The sequence below is a fragment of the Ambystoma mexicanum genome, chromosome 5p (assembly GCF_040938575.1).
Source record: "Ambystoma mexicanum isolate Mex_15411 chromosome 5p, UKY_AmexF1_1, whole genome shotgun sequence".
Classification (NCBI taxonomy): domain Eukaryota; kingdom Metazoa; phylum Chordata; class Amphibia; order Caudata; family Ambystomatidae; genus Ambystoma; species Ambystoma mexicanum.
The window spans coordinates 540,489,321-540,510,783 of NC_090930.1; the positions used below are offsets into that span (position 1 = coordinate 540,489,321).

General features: G+C 49.3%; 1 protein-coding gene across 3 annotated transcripts in view; it reads right to left on the minus strand.

Annotated features, from left to right (window-relative positions):
* Positions 1-21,463, minus strand: part of SRPX2 (sushi repeat containing protein X-linked 2) — a 1,035,003-nt gene that overhangs the window by 981,771 nt on the left and 31,769 nt on the right. For all 3 annotated transcript variants that reach the window (XM_069612957.1, XM_069612956.1, XM_069612958.1), the window contains exon 2: positions 1,109-1,230. In XM_069612957.1, coding sequence (XP_069469058.1) covers positions 1,109-1,175 — 67 coding nt within the window. In that variant the 5' untranslated portion in view covers positions 1,176-1,230. The remainder of the gene's footprint in view (positions 1-1,108; positions 1,231-21,463) is intronic.

Below are 21,463 nucleotides of genomic sequence, written 5' to 3' on the forward strand. Positions count from 1 at the left end.
AGTTAATCTGCAATGGCCCAATGAAAGGTGTTCTACATAATGGAGGGGTTGGTTGTTACAGTTTGGGAGCCTTCTTATCATATTTGAAACCACACTAATGCAGCACAAAAGTTGAAAGAACATCAATACACCAAGCAGCATGGAAATTAAAGAAGTTCTTAAAATCAACAATCGACAACTTTCCCCCCTAACTTACACAGACTAGCTTTTCCAAAATGGCAAACTATAACAGCCTGTGACGGCGTCATGGCCTTTCAACCTTTTCAAATGAAAGGGACCTCCAGGGAGCCCCCCAGAAACTGCTCCCATATTGTTAGTCAGCAGTCCTAAAACAGAAGTTGATACCTTTCTAAACGTTCGTTCAGGGGCTTCAAATGTGCGCTTTGCAGCGCTCGCATTACGAGCTTCATTTACTGGATCGGTTCAGGCCATCACTTGAGAGTGACAACATGAAGGGCTCCAGCAAATGAAGTTTGTAACGCAAGTGCCGCAAAGCGAGTTTTTAAAGGCGAGAAATACACCATGGCGTTAATAGCTGCTGATTATCTTGAGAGGGTTAACCAGCAGTGAGAGGAAACAATAAATGCCCACCGAAAAGCTGTAAATTCCTCTCTGTCAGCAAGTGTTAAAAGACAACAAGGTCATTATCAGTGGGCATTTAGTGTTTCAGCTACCTAGTGGTGGCCGTCTCGTGATAATTGGCGACTATTAACCACCAGCTGGATTTGTCTCATTATAATGTATGCCCCCCACTGTGCCCCAGTCTGTTTTCGGCTGTAAGAAATGGGGGAAGCCCCAACTACCATGTTGAAATGGATCCCCACACTTCTTCAGCTGGGCCTAATAGCAGGACCTACTACTCCACATACTGCTGCAAGAGTTATGTCGGAGTGCGAAAGTTCTCTATGGCCATGACTAAAACTGGCAAAGGAGAACAATATAACCGTATTATTTCTTTTTATATACACATGAAGGACTTGTTTGGACTCGGAATTCACATGCCATTATAAAACAGATGTCACAAATGCAATGCGCTTTCGGGCACGTGTGTGTTGGGCCAACAGCAAACACAAAACAGAACAAGCATAGAGCAGAACATTGCACTTACCTTCATATTGCAATAGTGATGCAAGCCTTATGAATAACAGCAGGAAAATGGAGGTTGACTGAACCATTTTGCAGGTATTGATACAATAACTTTTATAAACAGTTGGTTTAGAAGATGGCAACCTAGAAACAAATCAGATTACATTAGAACCTGGAAAATCCTGCTGTTATTCAACTTTTCTGTTGTACATTTGATAAAATAATAAGAAAAGCAGTTTTGATTCAAGGGTTATGTATTATTTAAAAAAGATGGTCTGGACCCACAATAGCTTTCTTTGCTCCACTAGCTGACGGTATTCATGAATTACCTGGGACGTTCGCCTTTTATGTTCAGCTTCTAGACCCTTTTGTCATTTTCAGAAAAAAGAGCACATTTCAAATTTGAAAAGTCTTCAAAATGCTTAAAACTTGCCTTTTCAAATAAAAAATAGTGTTGCACATTTAACCATGAATTGCAAAATGTGCGAAACCATGTTCATGAAGGATACAAACTGCAAATATGTCTAAACTTTTAACATTGGCGTTCTCAAATATTGCTACCATAATCCCTAGCACTTTGGAGTCATCCCCTCTTTAGGCCACTGTGAAAAAGGACTGCAGACAGGGTTAGTGTTATAAGCTCCAAATATCCCTTGTAAGAACAAATCCCATGTTTATCTGGGCTATGCATAGTTTGCCAAGACTTCATGCATGGGTTTGGGGTGAAATATGGCAAGGGATTTAAACATGTAGTAAGGCAATTCTGGTAGGACTTACCTTGGGAGCAAAAGTGTGAGAGAAGTGTGGAGAAGTCCGATGTCTGTGATATTACCATAGGGTACTACATCAGCTTGACACCCCCAAAAATAATTTGAGGGATGTCCCATAATAATGGCAACTAAGGTCCACTAACTTATCATCTTGGGAATCAAGGTTCCAAATTCCCAGCTGAAAGGTCTTCTTTGTCTTGCCAAAATTCACTGAATGGCCGAAGATTATTTCCAGAGCAGATGGGTCTGCTCTCTGACCTACACTAGTACAATAGTTCTGCTTCAGTGTTGGGGTCATAGAAACGACCAGCTACTCATCATAGGAACTGACCAGCTGCTGGATAGATACAAAGTGCCAGAAGGCCATGAAAAGAAGTGTCTACTAGCTGTAAGGGCAATGCCCTCTATTTGAGAGAAAAGTATATCTGCCAGTTCGATCTCCAGAAGTCTATGCTAAGACTAGTAGAATAGCTTAAATAAGCTTTAAGTAATTAGGCACTGGCCCTCATTACACGTTGGCTGGTAAATTTGGCAGTAATTCTGCTGGACAGAATTACCCTTACTGCTGTGGTGTGCAGCGGAATTACCGCCACATTAGAAGCTGAAGGATGCGCACACAACCCATTGGTGGTAACGTAAAAAGAAACTCTGAATGGTAAACCCTCCAATATCCAGAGGCATTACTGTTACCACCAGAAATTGCAGGAATTACGTAATGGTAGTTACGCCAGCAGAATTACAGCAGAGTGGAAATAGTGTCATGCTGCCAACGAGAAGCTCAGTGGAGCCCATCTTTAAAAGCACAATCCATTCATAATCCCTCACTTCCTGTTGCCATCCAGACCCCATACAGACAGGAAAGGTGCCAGGAGACAAAGGGAAGGGCAGGGTACCATACATGCAGGCCCACAAGCCCAAATTCAGTGAGCGGAGCTGCAGAGTTTGGCAGAGGAGGTGGTAGTCAATGCTCAGGAGCTTTTTGGTGTACAGCAAAGGAATACTTCCATACAAAGAAAGAACACCATCTGGAATGACATCAGGGACAACGTGGTGGTGGTGGACACAGTGCAGCATGATGCCAAAGACTGCAGGAAGTGCTGGACTGACCTGAAGGTACGTGTGTGCACCCTGGCTCTCAACGTCAGCTGTGAGACAGCAGCCACAGAAAGGGGAACCGCAGAGTCATTACACCTCACACCCTAGGAGGAGAACGTGGCCAGCATCATAGACATGGCTGGCATTGAGGGAGTTGGCACAGCAGTGGATGGAGTCGCCAGTCAAGTTGACCTAGGTGAGTACAAATAAGGATGCAGGGGACATATGAGAATGAAATGCATGAGTGTCATGTGTGCAGCTGCAGGCCACACAGTACATAAGACAATGGTGTACCCCAATATGTTAAGGTGAAAGCAAATGGCAGTATATTTAGCACCGCCATGAATGTGTCCACAATAATTGCATGTTTAAAATGCAACACAGTAATCTCAGATATAACCTCTACTGCAATGTACAAATCCTGTCGTAACATAGGGGCCTGGATCCCTTCACAGTGAAACACTTCCATAACACCATTGCACTGGCATGGACCCTGACATGGGTATAAACACTTACATGGCACTACCCTAATGCCAGAGAATAGGTGGCCCTTTTTGAGTGGCAGTCATGTCAACCATGCTTGTCAGCCTTACCACAGTAAAACAATAGTATTACTGCCAAACATGGAAAGATGCCCCATAAATGGAAAGTAGATTACCACAGAATGTCCACGGGAATCGTCTAGTGAACACCTAACACATTGCACAAAGCACAGATCAACCTGACAGGGAAGAATAGAATGGCTCCATGTCCCTAAATGAATGTCACCTGATGCGATCACGTGAACCGGTGCTTCCCCTAGGCCATGACCTTCCACCTTAATTTAACTGGTGTCATCCAACAACACACCAAAACATTAAGTCAGCAGGGCATATGATCCAAAAGCATGTTGGACCCATACATAGGGCAACAACTCTTCATGAGACTAGTCTCGAAATACATGATGGCAATATCAAATCCAGGCTGACAGCTGAATACTACCGTCATGAATCACATCATATGTCCCCTTACCGTCATTACAAAGTACGTCCTGTATCCATGAATGTGCCTGACAACACGCTACTAAGAAATAACATTGTAAACCCAACAACAACTAGTGTAAGGCAATGTGAACTATGGCACCAAAACATACTGCACGTTCACCAAAAAAGCCTATCTGATGCACCTAAGGGAGTTTGATGATGTCAATCTCACTAACTCCATCTCTCAATCCTAACAATAGGCCTATATCCTTGGCCCTGATATTGAGTATGTGAGATTGACATCATCAAAGTGCCCTTGGGACAAACCAAACAGCTTTTCAGAAGACATCTCAGGTGGTACAGCACCCCTGTGCTAATGACTGAAGTAGGGAACACCCACTTCCAGTGACAAAGCACATTCGACCCATCATGTGCATTCAACTCCAGAGACGTATCATGGCCAGCCCATACCAGATACATGGTTGTAATTACTGGTAACAACTACCTTGCATGTCAATGAGCACTGCCCCTTATTCCCACAGGAGGCTCACAAAGCAGCCAGGCAGATGACGCCAGCAGACGTGCAGCTGGACTTGCACCGGCAGAGGCCACAACTGGGGCTCACCAAACAACTGGCAAAGCTGCACAAAGTCTGCCAAACCACACAAAAACCCCCAGTCAAGAAATCTGCATCCAGCATGACACTGGTTCCCACAACATCAGTCAACACTCCCCCTGCCGTGTCCAATCTTCACACTGCCATCACTGATGGTCAGGTCCCAGGTGCTTGTGAGACTGCCCTGGTCACCAGCCTCATTGCTAGCACACTGGAGGACATGTGGGCGCATCCTCGGAGGACAACTTGCCTGCACCTGCACCCTTTCCCAGCAGAGAGCCCCCTGCATCTGCGTCTGTGTTCCTCAGTTGCTCGGGGTGCACTGTGGCAGCTCCATATTGACAACGATATTGGTACAGAGGACTAAGAGCTTGCAGCTGATGGAGATGATGGATGTGGAATGCGCTCCCGAGATGACACCCCTTCCCCTGCCTACCCACCAGATAAGCTGCCACAAGATACCCTGACAGTCATATGGGAAAGGCTCACAAGGATGGAGCAGCGGCAGCAAAGAATGGAGGAGCTTACAGACCTCCAAATGCAGCATGCAGTGCAGGGTGCATCTTGCTAGGTGGCAAAGTATCTTGGCCGCTAGTGCAGCCACCTCACAGAATCCACTGCTTGAAATACCTTGGTTGGCTAGAGAGTGCGAGAATTAACTGAATCTATGATATGATATCATATGATATGTCATTTATAACAAGCCTATACACACGTGTTTTAAGGTGCTGCAACATGCTTTGTTGCTGACACTACAGCACATCGGTGGACTTGATTCCATTAGCTCCAATTCTGCCACCCCAACAGAGGGACCCCTTGCCAGTAGACCAAGATGCACTGCAATGCGGGCACCAAAGTCTCCATCTGGACCAGGGAAGCGTGGAGTAAAGCAACTGTCTGTGGACATTGAGTTCTGTGTGAGGGTGGAAGGAGCACATGGATGTTGGGGAATGACTGTAGAGGGAGGACATGGGCGATCGGGTGTGAGGGTGGAGGGAGGACATGGGTGTTGGGAAGTGAGGGTGGAGCGAGTACCTGGGTGTTGTGGAATGATGGTGGATTGAGGACATGGGTGCCACAGACTTCATAAATGGGGTTTATTTATTTATTTGTATAGCGCCGGGAACCCTATGGCATCAGGGCGCACATAAACACGGAAGGACATTTAATAGGCAGGACTAAACAATTATGTAGGGATCTCAAGGATATGCTAAATTGTGCTAGATAACACCTTTAAACAGTAATGTTTTCAATTGGGCACGAAAGCTGTTGATATTTCTTTCCAGTCGGAGTTTGCTTGGAAGCCTATTCCACATCTGTGTGGCCCTAGTCGGGAAGGCTCTAGCAAATTCTTCGGCCTTTCTGAATCTGAGCGATTTAATTGTTCCCAAATTGGCTGATCTTAGCGCCCGGCTGGGAACGCAAGGGAAAGTACGGGCCTTTAGATACTTTTGGGCCTGCCCATAAAGACATTTATGGACGATGTTGGCTGTTTTGAAGTGGATCCGAACCACAATGGGCAGCCAATGCTTCTCTCCCTGCGGACATGTGTTCCCATCTAGGGATACCCCTGATGATTCTGACTGCTTCGTTTTGGAGAGTTTGCAGCCGCTGGATGCATTTTATCTTAGCTCCAATCAGCAAGGAGTTGCTGTAATCAAAACATGATAGGATAATGGCTCTGCCAATCGAAGCACAGTTCTCTTCTGAGATGAGTGGTTTAATATTCCTCATCAGTTTCAGGTAGTAGTTTCAGTTTATTACAGTGTAAGAGGTGTGTGCCTCTGTATTGATGTCTGTGTTAAAGAATACAACTAAGGTCTTAACTTTATCTGCCACTGTGATGACAGAGTTTTTAATGCTAAACTGTTGCTATTCATGACCCAGTTGTGCTGTCGCCCCTGTACCCCCGAACAATAGCAGTTTAGTCTTAGATTCATTTAGGCAGAGCCAATGCTCCGTCATTCAGCTCTCTATTACTTCAAGTATAGTAGTCAGGTTCTTGCTATCCTTCTCATAGTCTCCAACGATTTCCAGAATCAGTTGTGTGTCGTCAGCGTAGTTGGTAAACTTAACCCCAAGTGACTCAAGCAGGTCACACAGAGGTCTGATGTAAAGATTGAATAGGGTTGGTGAGACACATGCCCCCTGAGGGACTCCAAACCAAATTGGGGCCGACTCAGATGAGACACCATCCCATGAGATGGAGGATTGCCTATTGGATAAGAAGGATTTAAACTGGTTTGTGGCATGGGACTCGCACTTCCCTACCTTAAGAAGCGTGTCTATGAGATGATCGTGATCTATCAGATCTCACACAGCAGATAGGTCGAGAAGGATCAAGGAACAAGTTACTTAACTGTAACTGTTGTTCTCCAGCATGGGTCTGGCATGGATTCACATGCTCATGAATATTCCCCGTTGTCAGGCTGGGAATCCTCGGTAAAGAAAAAAAAAACAGTATCAGTTTCGTTTCTGATCTGTCTTTCGTAGTAGTAACCAATCACTGGTCTCTGCGTCATACTGACCACAGCCAATGACTGCCCTCTACCTAAGCCCCGCCTCTGGCAGCCATCTTCAGATTTGGAAGCACGTGAAGTGGCAGTATGACCAAGTGAAGAGCCGCAGAGGGGTAGGCGGGAGGGTTCGCATGTGAATCCATGCCAGACCCATGCTGGAGAACAACAGTTACAGGTAAGTAACTTGTTCCTTCTCCAGCATGGGGTCTGGCATGGATTCACATGCTCATGAATAAAGAATACATAGCAGTACACACATGCACAACCATGGGAGGTGGCAAAGGCTCAACATTAAGCATTACATCAAACTCAACATTAAGCAATCTTACCTCCTCACCAGGCTCACCTCAGGCGAACAGGTTGCGCAGCACTGCTTGGCCGACCCTGGACTCCTCCCTGGAATCCCGATCGACGCAGTAGAATTTCGTGAAGGTGTGCGTCGACCTCCACGTAGCAGCCCTGCATATGTCCAGCAGGGGTACACCAGATAGGAACGCCGTGGTAGCTGCGATCGCTCTGGTGGAATGGGCTCTCGGACGGCCAGGCAGCGGTCGGTTTGCCAACCGATGACAGTACATGATACAGCCGGAGAGCCACCTGGAAATGGAAGCCTTCGAGAGAGCCTAAGGTCCAAAGTTCACAAAGAGTTGTGACGTCTTCCGAAAACACTTCGTGTGGTCCACGTAGAACTTCAGCGCTCTAGCCACATCAAGCGAGTGCAAAGTCCTCTCAGCCGGCGACGAAGGCGACGAGAAAAACACAGGCAACACCAAGGGTTCGTTGAGGTGGAATTTCGACGGCACCTTGGGCATGAAGGAGGGGTGCGTCCTGAGCACCACCCTCGTGTCGTGAAAAGTCAAGTATGGTGGCTTGCAAGATAGGGCCTGGATCTCTCCCACTCGTCGTGCGGAGGTGATGGCCACAAGAAACGCTGTTTTCCACGACAGGAACTTCAACGGGGCCGAGTGCAGAGGCTCGAACGGAGGTCCCATGAGCTTGGTCAGCACCACGTTGAGCTCCCACGCCGGGGCCGGAGCCTTCACCGGCGGGAACGATCTGAACAGTCCCTTCATGAACTCTTTCACCAGACGATGAGACCACAAGGACGTCCGCCCCGTGGTTCTGGTGTATCAGGAGATCGCAGCAAGATGAATCTTGATGGACGCGTGCGCCAGTCCAGCCTTGGCCAGCGTCAACAGGTACGGCAGTACTTGGGGAGCCGTAATCCTTAGAGGGTTAATCTTCTGTGCGTGGCACCAGACAGAGAACCTCTTCCATTTATGTCCGTAGCATTTAAGAGTCGAGAAAGCCCTGGCCTTTGCAAGAACCTCTCTGCAGTCGGCCGGTATATCGTATCCTCCAAACTCTAGCGCTGCAGGAGCCAGGCCTGCAAGTTCAGCGACTTCGGGTCGTGGTGGAGGATGGCGCCTCCTTCCCTGGAGAGCAGATACGCTTCCACTGGCAGCTTGATTGACGGGGACGCTGACAAGTCCAGAAGGTCCGGGAACCATATCTGCCTCGGCCACGCAGGTGCGACGAGGATCATCCTGCACCGTGACCTCTTGAGCTGGTTGATGATCCGGATCAGCAGTGGCAGTGGAGGGAACGCATAGAGGAACAGGCCTTCCCAGGGGAACGAGAAAGCATCGCCCATGCTCCTCGGCTGGGGAAACCTGCTGGCGAACCTCCGGCACTTGGAGTTCGTCGCCGTCACGAACAGGTCGATCTGGGGTGTGCCCCACCGTCGGAAGAGGCGATCCACTAGATCCTGCCGTAGTTCCCACTCGTGGCACGAGCGCAGCTCCCTGCTGAGTGAGTCGGCGATGGTGTTTTTTATCCCTGCCAGATGAAACGGCACCAGAAACATCCTTTGGGCGACGGCCCAATGCCACAGGTCCTGCGCCTCCTTGGACAGTGCTGGGGACCTGGTTCCGCCCTGTTTCCTGATGTAAAACATGGTGGTGGTGTTGTCGGTGAAGATCCTCACCACCCTGCCCTTGAGGGATGGAAGGAAGGATCTGAGGGCCCAAAACACTGCACGGAGCTCCAGGACGTTGATATGGAGGGACTTCTCCGTCGGGAGCCAAAGGCCTCTCGCGTGCAGATTTTCAGTGTGCGCTCCCCACCCTTCCAGGGAGGCATCCGTGGTCACTGTCTCCTGGTGGCCTGGGGTCTGGAAGTCCATGCCCGCCGTCAGATGCGCGCGGGTGCCCCACCACCGGATCGCTCGTCGGAAACTCTCGTCGAGTGTGATCCTCTCCTCGAAGTCGCCTGTCGTTTGGATCCAGCGCGCGTCCAGGAACTCCTGCAACGGGCGCATCCGGAGCCTGCACATGGGAATGAGGAAGATGCAAGAAGACATCATTCCGAGGAGGGACTTGATGGACCTCACCTTGGCCGCGTCGGCAACCAGCATCCGCTGTACCTTGCCCAGGATGGCCCTGGTCCTTTCCTCCAGCGGGGAGGCCAGAAGGGACACTGTGTCGAGCTTCGCTGCCAGAAACAGTGCGTCTTGCGCGGGTACCAGGTGGGACTTGGCGTAGTTCACGGAGAATCCCAGGTCCGTGAGAAGTTGGACGGTCCTTGCCGTGTGCTTCACGGCGAGCTCCCTCGTCTTGGCTCGGATGAGCCAGTCGTCCAGGTAGGGGTAGACGTGGATCCCCTCTCGGCGCAGCTGCGCCGCCACTGGTGCAAGGCACTTGGTGAATACCCTGGGAGCCGACCGTAGACCGAAGGGAAGGGCTCTGAGCTGATAGTGACGCCCTTGGACCACGAACCTGAGACATTTTCGGTGCCCCTTTAGGAAGGGAATATGGAAGTAGGCATCCTCCAAATCCAACGACGACAGGAAGTCGCCCTCCTCCAGCTGCCCCAGGACGTGCTGGAGGGTGACCATCCGGAACTTCCGTGCCTTGATGAACTTGTCCTGCCGTCGTAGGTCTAGGATGGGGCGCCATCTTCCCGTCTTCTTCTTCACGAGGAAGTATCTTGAGTAAACTCCGGAGCCCCGAAGCCTCTTTGGGACGAGTTCGATGGCGCCCTTCCTGAGCATCGCCTTTACCTCCCGGAGAAGCTGAGGGATGTGAAGCTCTTTCCTGGCCACAGAGGGGACGCGCAGGCACCTTCTTTGAAATTCGAGCGCGTGGCCCTGGGCTAGGGCGTCCAGCACCCAACGGTCGGTGGAGATGGACTCCCACACGCTGACGAAGCTCGCCAGCCGGCCTCCCACCGGGGTGCTTCGGTGGGGGCCCGACCCCACGGCCGGTTCAATCCTGCTTAGACGAGGCTTTGCCGCCTTGACCTCCTTGGCGACGACGGCGGGGTCCGCCTGACTTGCCTCGTCCCCTGTAAGCTTCCTGAGACGATGAACGGGCCGCTTGACGGTAGGTGGAAAATCCGCCGCTGGAACCTTTGGAGGCACCCTTGCCTCCGCCGCTCCGAAAGGGCGGCCGCCGTTGCTGGAGAACCCCGAGCGCCCGGGCCGTCTCCGTGTCCGCTTTAATGGCTTGAAGGGAATCGTCCACTGTTTTCCCAAACAGGTTGTTCCCGTCGAACGGCATGTCCAGGACTCTGGTCTGTACGTCTTGACGGAAGTCAGTAGCCTTGAGCCATCCACGCCGTCTAAGGCACACACCGTTGCCCAACTCGCGAAATCCAGTGTCGGCGATGTCCGTCTCAATCGTGATGGCGTGGTCCGACGCCACCTCACCTTCCTGCAAGATCTCCAGGGCATCCGCCCTCTTGTCGTCCGGTAGGAAGTCCAGCAGGGGAGCCAGTTTGTACCACAGCTCCCTGTCGTAGCGGGCTACGATAGCCAAGGCGTTGGCCGCCTTAATCGTTGTTGCTGCAGACGAGATGAACCTGCGCCCCATCGTGTCCAATTTCTTTCCCTCGCCATCCGGCGGGGAAGTCGACGTGGAGGCCGCACCCCCCCCCGCTTTCTTCCTGGCCGCCGCGGAGACGACGGAGTCCGGGGTAGGCTGTGCCCGGAGGCACAAGGGGGCCGCGTCCGGGACCCGGTACTTCTTCTCGTACCGGTCTCTTCTAGCCGGCGTCGTGGATGGGTTCTTGAGGAGGGCTAGGCCCTCATCCCAAATATCGTCCAGTAGAGGTACCGCAAGGACCGTCTTCCTCTTGGCCTCGCGCCGCTGATAAAGGAAACCTTCCTTCTTCTTCTCCTCCGGGCAGAGCTGGAAGAGCTCGGATGCCCTGGCGATCATGGAGTGAAAAGATCCAATCTCGTCGGGCGGGGAAGCCAGGGTGGGAGGAGACGACGGCAGATCCTCGTCGTACACCTCGTCGTCCGTACCCGTCGCGGCCGTGTCAGTCCCCGTATCATCCTTCTTTTCTTAGGAGGGGGGCTGCCCGAAGGGCCTGGTTCCGGGTCCCCCGACGGGAGTGGTTCCTCCACTGGTAACGGCAGTCTCGTCCTTATCTCTGAGCATAAGGACTGTATAGCCAACAAAATTGCCGCCGAGTTGTCTTGCGGCACTGCCAGAGGGGAATCCGACGGGCGGTCAGGGGCCCCTACGTCAGGATCCCTCCTGACGGGCTGGTCTTCTTCCACGCCAACGCCGTGGCTTAAGACCTCGATCAGTTCTTCCTCAGAGGTTGAGGCCGAATCCACGACGACCTCCTGCCCCCCCTTTTTCTCCTCCGTCGGAGGTTTCACAGGGGTCCTGTCGATGGGCATAAAAGAGGACTCCCTCCGCGGTGGCAGGGAGACTCTGAGCCCCGAGGTCGCCACCACTGGTGTAGCCTCCACAGGCTGAGCCAGGGCCGCCGCGACTGTCTCGATAGAGGCCTTGGCCGGATGGATTAAGGCTTTCACCACCTTAGGTGCGCTCACCGCCTTATCCTTGAGGGGGGGGACACTGCCTCGCTCCCCCTCCGCCTTCGAGCTCGACCGGGGCCTCTCCAGGAGCTTCGCCGGGTGCTCGGCCTTCCTCTTACCCGACCCAGAGCGTTGGCTCGTGGTTGATGGTGCCGGGGAGGGTGCGCCCTGCCTGGCGCCCGTAGAGCCCGACCGTTCGGCGCTCCCGGTGCCAGCGGACTCGCGGTGCTTGGCCTTATGTTGGACCCCCCTCGCCGGGGCGTCCTCAAAGGTCTTAGAAGACCGCTCGGATTTCTTCCTCTTCTTCTCGCCGGACGGGCTCTTCCCTTCCAGCCAGTTGGCGAGACGTTGATGGCGGTCCTTCATGGTCCGCTCCGACATGTTGCCGCAAAACGCACAGTCCTTCTCCACGTGCGTCTTGTCCTCATGTAGGCAGTAAAGACAAAAGGAGTGTTCGTCTTCCTTAAAGACATTCTGCAGCTGGCATCCAGGGCAGACCCTGAACTGCTTTCCGGGCGTCGAGCTTCCCTTCTCCTGGGCCATGACCGAGATGGGCCTGAGAAACTTCTGGAGTCCTCCAAAAGCGTAGCTCGACGAATCTTCACCCTTGAGGGGCGTGGACGAATCCGACACGGGTCCCCGTTGATCGGATGGAGAGTCGGTGGAGCTTGAGGCTCTTTTGACCGAAAAAACAAAGTTTTTGAGAAAAAAACGTGAAAAAATAGCACTAACGCTCGAGAGCAATAGCACGAGGATCCCAACACATGAACGTGCGGTAAAAATCTGAAGATGGCTGCCAGAGGCGGGGCTTAGGTAGAGGGCAGTCATTGGCTGTGGTCAGTATGACGCAGAGACCAGTGATTGGTTACTACTACGAAAGACAGATCAGAAACCAAACTGATACTGTTTTTTTTTTCTTTACCGAGGATTCCCAGCCTGACGACGGGGAATATTCATGAGCATGTGAATCCATGCCAGACCCCATGCTGGAGAATAGTCCATTCTTTCCCTCATCAGCTAGTTCTAACATGTTTCTCTGTAGGTCTAAAAGGGTTGTCTCCATGCTGTAATTGGCGCTAAAGCCTGATTGTTTATAGTGGAGTATATGCGCTGTCTCCAGATATCCCTGGAATAGTTTTGTTGCCATTTTGTCAAGGATTTTCAGCAAAAGGTTAGTATTGGTAATAGGCCTTAAGTTCTTCACCTCCTTTGTGTCCAAGCCTCCTTTCTTCATTAAGGGCGAAATGGTAACTACCTTTATTTTGTCCGGAACTGATGCATGGTCAAACGAGGAGTTGACCGGTCTTGTGAGGAAGGGTGCACATTAATTGCTATGCTCTAGAATGAACTTCACAGGGATAATGTTTTCACTGCATGAGGTGGGATGCATTGTTGACAGGGTGGACTCCATTTCTGGTATGGTCACATGTTTAAATGCAAAGCATGATTGATCCCATGGTCTAATGGTCTATCCTGGATGTCACCTGCCCAGGGCTGTTCGTATGTTCTATTATCCAAATCTTTTTCCATTTTATGCCTATCCCTTTTGATTTTATTCGCAAAAGCCGTTTGCATGTCATTACAATCCTTCTCTGTGGAATGGAAGGGTTGGGATGGGGCCTTTGGTTTCTCCAGCAATTTTAAGATCACAAACTGTTTTTTAGTATTGTTTTTAGCTCCCCTGATTTCCTTCTCACAGAAGTCTTTTTTGGTTGCAAACATCTTTACCAATGTTTGTTCAGAACTTCTTTTCAGTTTCTTTAAGCTGACGAGTTCATCAATGAACCATTTGTTGTGATTCTTATTCTCTCTCACAATTTTCCTTGCCATGGGGGCTACTTGATCTAGCATCTTGATAAAAGACTCATTGGATATTTCTACAGGCTTATCTGGCTATCAGCGCTGTTAGTAGAGGACATTATTCCCTGTAAGCAGTTCTTGATATGAGATGGCTTAACCTTTTTGAAATTCCTGTTATAAACCTCTGAAACCGGATTCACAGAATTTTTGGGAATTTCTTTTAGGTAAAGTGAGAATTCTACAATGCAATGGTCTGACCAAATTCATGGGGTCATACTTTTCATTTTAACCTCAAGGTTTCCGGAAATCAGCCAGTCTAAGATGTTACTGAGATGGCGGTGGGTTCGTCACTTTCTATTTTACACCCTAGTTCCAGAAGCGATTCTTCCAGTACGGTCGCCGCTTTGTCTTTAGTATTATAGAGCCATCGATTTAAATCGCCAACTACAAAAGTGGCGCAATTGGGGCCATTGATGTTTTTAACCAAATATAATAGCTCCTCATTAAAGTGTGCCATGTCCTGAGGGGGCTGATAAACAAGGAGGAGATTAAGAAAGCTGCAGGGGGAGGAGGAGAGTTTTTAGATGCAAAACCTCACAGTCCCTGTACGTACTCGTGCTCTCAAAGAACTGGAAGCATTTTTTCGCAATCACAGCCACTCCACCGCCCACACTTGTGGGTCGATTTTGGCACTTGATGGAGTACCCTTCTGGGACCGCCATAGCGATGGTCGGCCATTGGCCTCGGATAGCCATGGTTCCGTTAAGCAGAGGATGTCCAGATCTTGTGCAAGCAGTAGATCATGGACATCCATGGCATGTTTGTTAAGTGATCTCGTATTCAACAAAGCTACTTTAATTTCCCAGCTGTTCCGCCAAGAGCAGGGGGCAGCCAGAAATAGGAGTATCTGGCGTAATGGTCATGGTTTCATTCCCAACCTCAGAGTGCTGCTACATATTTTCGAGGGAGGGTGACGTCCTGATGACAGTGGGTGAGGTGGGAGCGGTATTCAATTTCAAAGCTAGGTAACGGTCGACCCTACCTGGTCTTGGTTAGTTTTAAAGGTGTCTGCCGCCTGAGCAATCAGTACCGATTCCACTTTCGACAGGATCTCAGGACCGGATCTCAGGACTGTGCCAATACTGGCATTGCCTGGCGATGGCCAGCGAAGACCGACTTGTCCCTGGTGCGCCGGCGTGCTTGGTAGCAGGACAAATAGGGCCCTGGGCCGCTGGGAATTGTAGTTTTTCCTGCCCAAGGGCTAAATAGTAAAGCAAATTGTGGCAATGCAATAGTAAACAGTGGCAATCAACAACCACTGCCTCAATTTCATGTGCTCAGTTAAAGAATCTCATTCACGCTTCAACAATGCGATAGTTCAAAGTTAAAAGTGTAGTCAGAATTCACCCATTCTGACTGCTGGAAAATATTTACAGTCTAAATCTAGTAGTCTTCAACACACAAATTCCCTGACTTCTTCCCAGTTAAATAAGCGGAAAGCACGCAGAATAGAGGATATAATAGCAAGAGAGCCTAGCGTTCTCGGAAGGTTTCAAACACTGCCTCAATTTGCGTAAGAAGTGAAAATCTGGTAGTCTTTTTGCGTAACAAGTGAAAATCTGGTAGTCTTTTGGGTTGTATCATAGCTTTTACTACAGTGATGTCTCAATTTCCATTGTGCCGTGTGCACATCATAGATCAGACGAAATTGTCTATCAGCTCCTGACACCGCAAGCGCCCATACCTTCCTTCTGCACGGCCATCCTGTGCTGCTCTGCCAGCCCTTGTCTCGTCATCCTCCTCCTCCGAGTCTGCCAGTGCCATGTTCCCCTCCTCAGCAGGTAACAGAACATCCTTCCTGATACACATATTATGCATCATCACACACAAAATGACGATTGTCCCAACCTTCTTCGGACTGTACATAATTTCCCCTCCAGTCCGGTGGAGGCAATGGAATATTCCTTTCACAAGTCCAAATGTGCTCTCTATGCACACCCTGGTCCTTGGTGTATCTCATTGTAGGCAATCTATTGTGGCATCCCAGGGTTCTTTATTGGGGTTGTTGAGGGGCAGATGAATACATCATCTGTAGCTATTACCCCCACCCTAGAGATGGGCAGATGAACATGTCACCTATAGTTCTTGAACCGCCCCAAGCCATATCGTGCATATTCTGAACAGGGTCAGCAAATCATTAATATGATGTGAGCTAAAGATGGCGAGAATGACCAGACAGACAATAGAAACAAACATACATATGCACTCACCATGAAGAAACACAGACACTAGGTCAAAAATGCATTCATACATGAAGAATATTACATTTTCAGACCAGTCATACATGAAGTACACAAAATAAGCAATGTATAATTTGGATACAACACTAACTATATGCAAATATAGCTCACTAACATAGAAAGACAAGAGTAGCTGGCAGCCATCTTTGTTAAAATGGAAGCTGCAGTAAGCTGTATTAATACATGAGAGCTACCATTTCCAGTAGAACATAAAATGCTGAATTCATTAAATAACAGATCCGTGCCTTGCCCAATATTTTTTCAACATACACAATAACACAGTAATGACTGCAAGGGCTCCTTGATGTGCTAGCACATTATATAGTAAGCAAGGGCCTCAGTGATGGTATACAGGCACAATGATGAAAGGTGAATGGCCCGGGATACAGATGTATATTGTAGAATTGTAACAGGAAGAAGGAAAGGAAGTAAGTAGGAGAGAGTGAGAGAGAGAGAGAGAGTGCAAAGATTGCAGCAGAAAGGACAGTGAGCAGCAGATAGGACCAATAGGATATAATACAGGGAGAGTAGTATAGGTATTATCCCAAATGGAGAGGGGCCATCAAAGAGGTAGGGGAAATGGGTTTAGGTGCATTTACATATGGAGAAGGAGTCAAGAGAAGGAAACCCAGAGTACGTGAAAAGAGAGGGCATCATGCACAAATATACAGAAGTAGAGTGGCATCACATTATGGTTTTGTCACTTTATGGCCACAAAGAGGGGGGACAAAACCCACTGTTTATATATATCCCCCACAATATTCCTACAGTGCAAGCATAGCACCAAATTAAGCACCAGTAACCCAATGTCTTGGGACAACATAAGGGCACATGTAGAGTGAGCACATGTCACATATTTAGTGCATTTGAAATACTTCAGAATTTCAAAGGAGGAGCTACAAGAAATGCAATGGCACACAGTATAACATTCAATTGTCAGGGCCAGAAATGTGGGGCTATGAGGGAAGGCACAATATGAAGGATAAGAACATATATGCCACAATTTATGGGAGTAAGTAACAAAACAAATGTTTTATATATCAACGGAAATATTGATTCATGTTGCCAATTAAAGGGTGTTATTTTCTCATATGGTCCTATCACAGAACAGCTTATTATTAATGTAGTTGGAAGGGACATCATAAGGGAAAGGTAAGTGCTCATAAAAGGGAGGTGAACAGAAAGAAAGGGTAGGTCTACATGGACACCAAGGGAGTGTGTGAGTTTCCCTATTGATATTTATTGACGGAAGGAAGCAGTCAGAGTTGAGTAACAATAAAAGGTATAGAGGGGTATGGTGATTTGAAATTATTAGCATTGTTTGCATAAGTATATCAGGTACAGGCAAAGTATATATATATATATATATATATATATGCACTGAAAAAACGTTGTTAAAGGGTCGTTATGGTTAAGTTGCCCTAATAAAAACCTATGAAATTCAATGAAAAAACTTTGTTAAAGCGACGTTATGGTTACAAGTAAAACTGAAAAACCCCAGAAATTTGCCAGTTATGGTAAGCTAAGCAACCATAACTCGCGCCACCACTGTGCACTGCTAAGAATAACACCCAGGACATGAAAGATGGCATCACAAATGTCATTGATGACATCACATATTAAATACATTTTAATAAACAGTCGCTACAAGGGGTTGAGTTTAGTGCACGGTGGTGGCACGAGTTATGGTTGCTTAGCTTACCAAAACTAGCGAATTTCTGGGGGTTTTCGGTTTTGCTTGTAACTATAACGTCCCTTTAACAATGTTTTTTCATTGAATTTCATAGGTTATCATTAGTGCAACTTAACCATAACGTCCCTTTAACAACATTTTTTTCAGTGAATTGCATTGTTTTTTATTAGTGCAACTTAACCATATTGTCCCTTTAACAAAGTATTTTCAGTGAATTTCATGGGTTTTTACCAGTACACGCCAATTTCCTACAACTTACTAATATCAGGAATCGCCCTCTTGCAGGAGACCCATTTAACTGCGGAGTCAGAGTCTCGATTCGGCAAGAGCTGGGGATGCCACAGGTATTTCTCCTCATACTCCTCATATGCAAGGGGAGTGTGTATTCTGATACACAACTCAGTCGGATTTCGGCTCACTAAGATCCTGAAAGATCAGGAGGGCAGAGCACTGGTGGTTCAAGGGATCATTGTGATGCTGGAAATGCATCAGAGGGACAGGGCCTCGGAATCCTTGTCCTTTACTGTTTTTTATCGTGTGTTCTGTCGTGTTTTCTGCCCAGGAGTCCATGTGGGACTCCTGGCAGTGCAGCTCTCTCTTTTGGTTTGGTGAACAGACCCATGGGATACCCTTATGGCACCCATGGGTAGGGGTACAACCCTGTGCCCCTAGTGTATGTTTTTGGGCACCTGTGGGTGGCCCACAGAGCAGGGTATGGGCTGGTGGCAGCTCCATGCTGAATTTGACAGGTGCTCTGGGTGTCCTCCATTTTGGGATACCCAGGCCCTGCCATTGGGATCAGTTGATTCCTGATAGGAAACAAGATGGCCCCTGTGGCCTCTTGCTTTCTATTGCCTGTTACCTTGTTTTCCCAAAGTCCTGGGAAGCCCTGACTCTGTCCCTTCCCCCTGACTGGCTGTTGGGTGGAAGTTCCATATATGGTGTTGTTGTGAAGGCCCAGCTAGACTGACTGGAGCCTTCCCAGTGACTGTATGTTGTGGGTACCTCCTGTGGGTGGGACCTGGGTGAATGGAGTGTGTGACCAATATACACTCCTTGTTGTGGTTGTCTGGGTTCTGGCATGAGAGACAAAGACTGAGACAGCCCTGCCCCAAACTGGCCTGAATGCAGTGTGTAGTGTTGAATGGCTGGATACTTGTCCCAATCCACATTCCTTGCTGTGAGTGTCTGAAAGGGAGGAGTGTGGCCTGAATGCACTGTGTGCCTGATTGGCTGACTGACTGCATGAATGCCCTTCTGTATGATTGGCTGCTGAGTGTGTGCCAGCAGTGTGGATGAGAGACAGAATAGTATATCTGGGGACCTCTCACCACTGGTAATTGTTCAGTAGCGTTCAGAAGCTGAGTCTCCACTCTAAGAGTAACTGGAACTGCTGATCCTCGACGCCCAGCTGGAAGAAGAAGACTTGCTGTTGCACTTGCTTCGACCGATCTGAAAGCTGCCGAATTCGTCGAGGACTGACCCGAGAGAGGACCTGGTAAGGCGCCCTCTACCCGTGCTCCGAGGGATCATCGAGCACCGCTACATCTTCGCCGTAGCGCCCTGGAAGTCAGACCCTCGTAAGTCTGCCGACCCGAGACGGGACCGCCGAGGAGATCGAAGTGAAGCACCCGGACATCGCTGCTGTCGAAGTCCATTGCCGTCGACCAGGGTTCGCAGGTCTGTGTAACCGCTGGAGGCCCGTCAAAGTTGTGTTGCCCAGCCGTGGGAACCACTTGACGCCGTGCCGCCGACGACCGGAGCGGTCCGCTCCTTGCCTAAGAACATTTGAATCGAAGGACTCCCTCGTCCGCACCGTCGACCGTTTTATCCTGCGGAGGATAAACCTGCCGGTGGGTTTCCCGCCACCCGAAGACTACAAAGACTCGAACGACTCGACGCCCTTGCTGGGCCCCCGTCTTCAAAAATCTTTGCGGTCCAGAACAATTGTCGTCCAGGTGCCCCGCACGCCTCTGCCTTGCAGGACGCCAACGCTCCGTTGTCGACGAGCACCGCTTGGATCGAAGCTGCCGCCTCATCAACGCCGTTCTACCCTGTTTGTTGTCGGACGTTCGACGCCCCGTGTCTCCCGCTTGAAAGGGAAGGCATTCAAGAAGGCCCGTCGATTCCCCGCCGCCAAACGCCGAGTTCCTCAACGCTTCTCGACACCTCTCGACGATCCGTGACTCCCGCTAGAAAGGGGGTCGCTCAAGAAGGATCTGTCGACGCCTCTTCGAAGAACTCGACTCCACCAGGTACATTGGGGGGGTAAAAACATTATAGGAGGGAATAAGACTTGCAGAACAATATATGGACTGGGCTTGTGCTATATCTTTATTTTACAGGTTGCCCAGGTGGGGGGATCTCCACACAGAACTGTGTCTAATGGTAGGGTCCAGTATTCTGCCTATTGCTCAACCATCTTATTTTCTCTCCTCTCTCTATTGCTGGTTTCACTCTATTGACCTGTGTGACATTGTTACAGTATTGTTGATGCACTTTAATGAGATCTAATACAAAGGGTGGTACCACTTTAGAATTGTATATATTTGCCATTGTTGATTTTCCTAAGTACAAAGTGAGTTATTATGATAAGTGTACATAACCTTGAATATTGATTATATAAAGACTGTGTTCTAACCAATACAGTGTGTGGACATTCTTTTGTGGGGGCTTGGGGACTACACTGTACTTAAGAACCAGCCTGCATCACCTCCTGAGAAGCTAGGCCTTGATTGCTCGACCATAGCTACCGAATAGAGAATCTAGGCTGGGGTTCTCTGTGCCTCCCCTCTACCATATAGAGAGCAGAAGTACAGACCACCCCCTACCAGTCTTTACAATCATCCAAGGGAGATTGTACACCGTGGTAAGCTATTATGGCCCCAATCAAGATACGACGTAGTCCCTAGAGCGGATAGAGAAACAGCTAGGAGGCATACCCAAAGGGGAAATAATATGGACGTAAGACTTTAATGCAGTACTAGATCCCACCCGAGATCGTATGGGGGGGCCTGCGTTAGAATTCTAGAGGATGCAGTAAGCTCTTAGGCATGCTCTTAGTGTGGGGGTTGCTGATGTGTGGAGGGTGAGGAATCCGGAGACACGTCAATTTACACACCACTCTGCCCCTCACAACTCTGCATCGAAACTGGACTTCTTCCTAACATCCCAAACAACTCTGGGTCAAACTACTAACGTGGAAATCCTAGCCCGCACACTGTCGGATCTCACCCCCGTCCTGTTGACCATTAACTTACCCAGCCGCAGGAGGCCCAGACCCCCCTGGAGGTTCAAGGGCGAAGGATTTATGGACACAGTCTTTAGAGAAGGACTGACGGAGGCCATAGACTCATACTTCGAAATCAACAAGGGGTCAGTGGACTCAGTGCGAACTCTATGGGAGGGGTTTAAGTGAGTAATCGGCGGTGAGTGCATAGTGAGAGAATCCGGGATCATAAGGCAGATCAGGAGAGAACTAGTTGAAAAAGAGCTAGCCATTTGTGGCCTGCAGAAGGCCGCCCCTACCCCCACATGCACCCAGCAAGCAGTAATAATGCAGAACCTTCACAGGTTTCAGACCCTGGCGCAGAGGGAAGTAAATATTTATGGGACAGGACTGCACCCCGTCAGTATGGGGAGGGTCAGGCAACTGGAAGGCCCCTTGCAAGAGCAACCAGGATGGGGGTCCAAGAGGGCAGGATAGCAGCAATAGCCGATGAGAATGGGGAGGACCAGGTTGAAGACCTGAAAATAGTCCAGGAGTTTCAGAGAAATTTTCCGCAGGC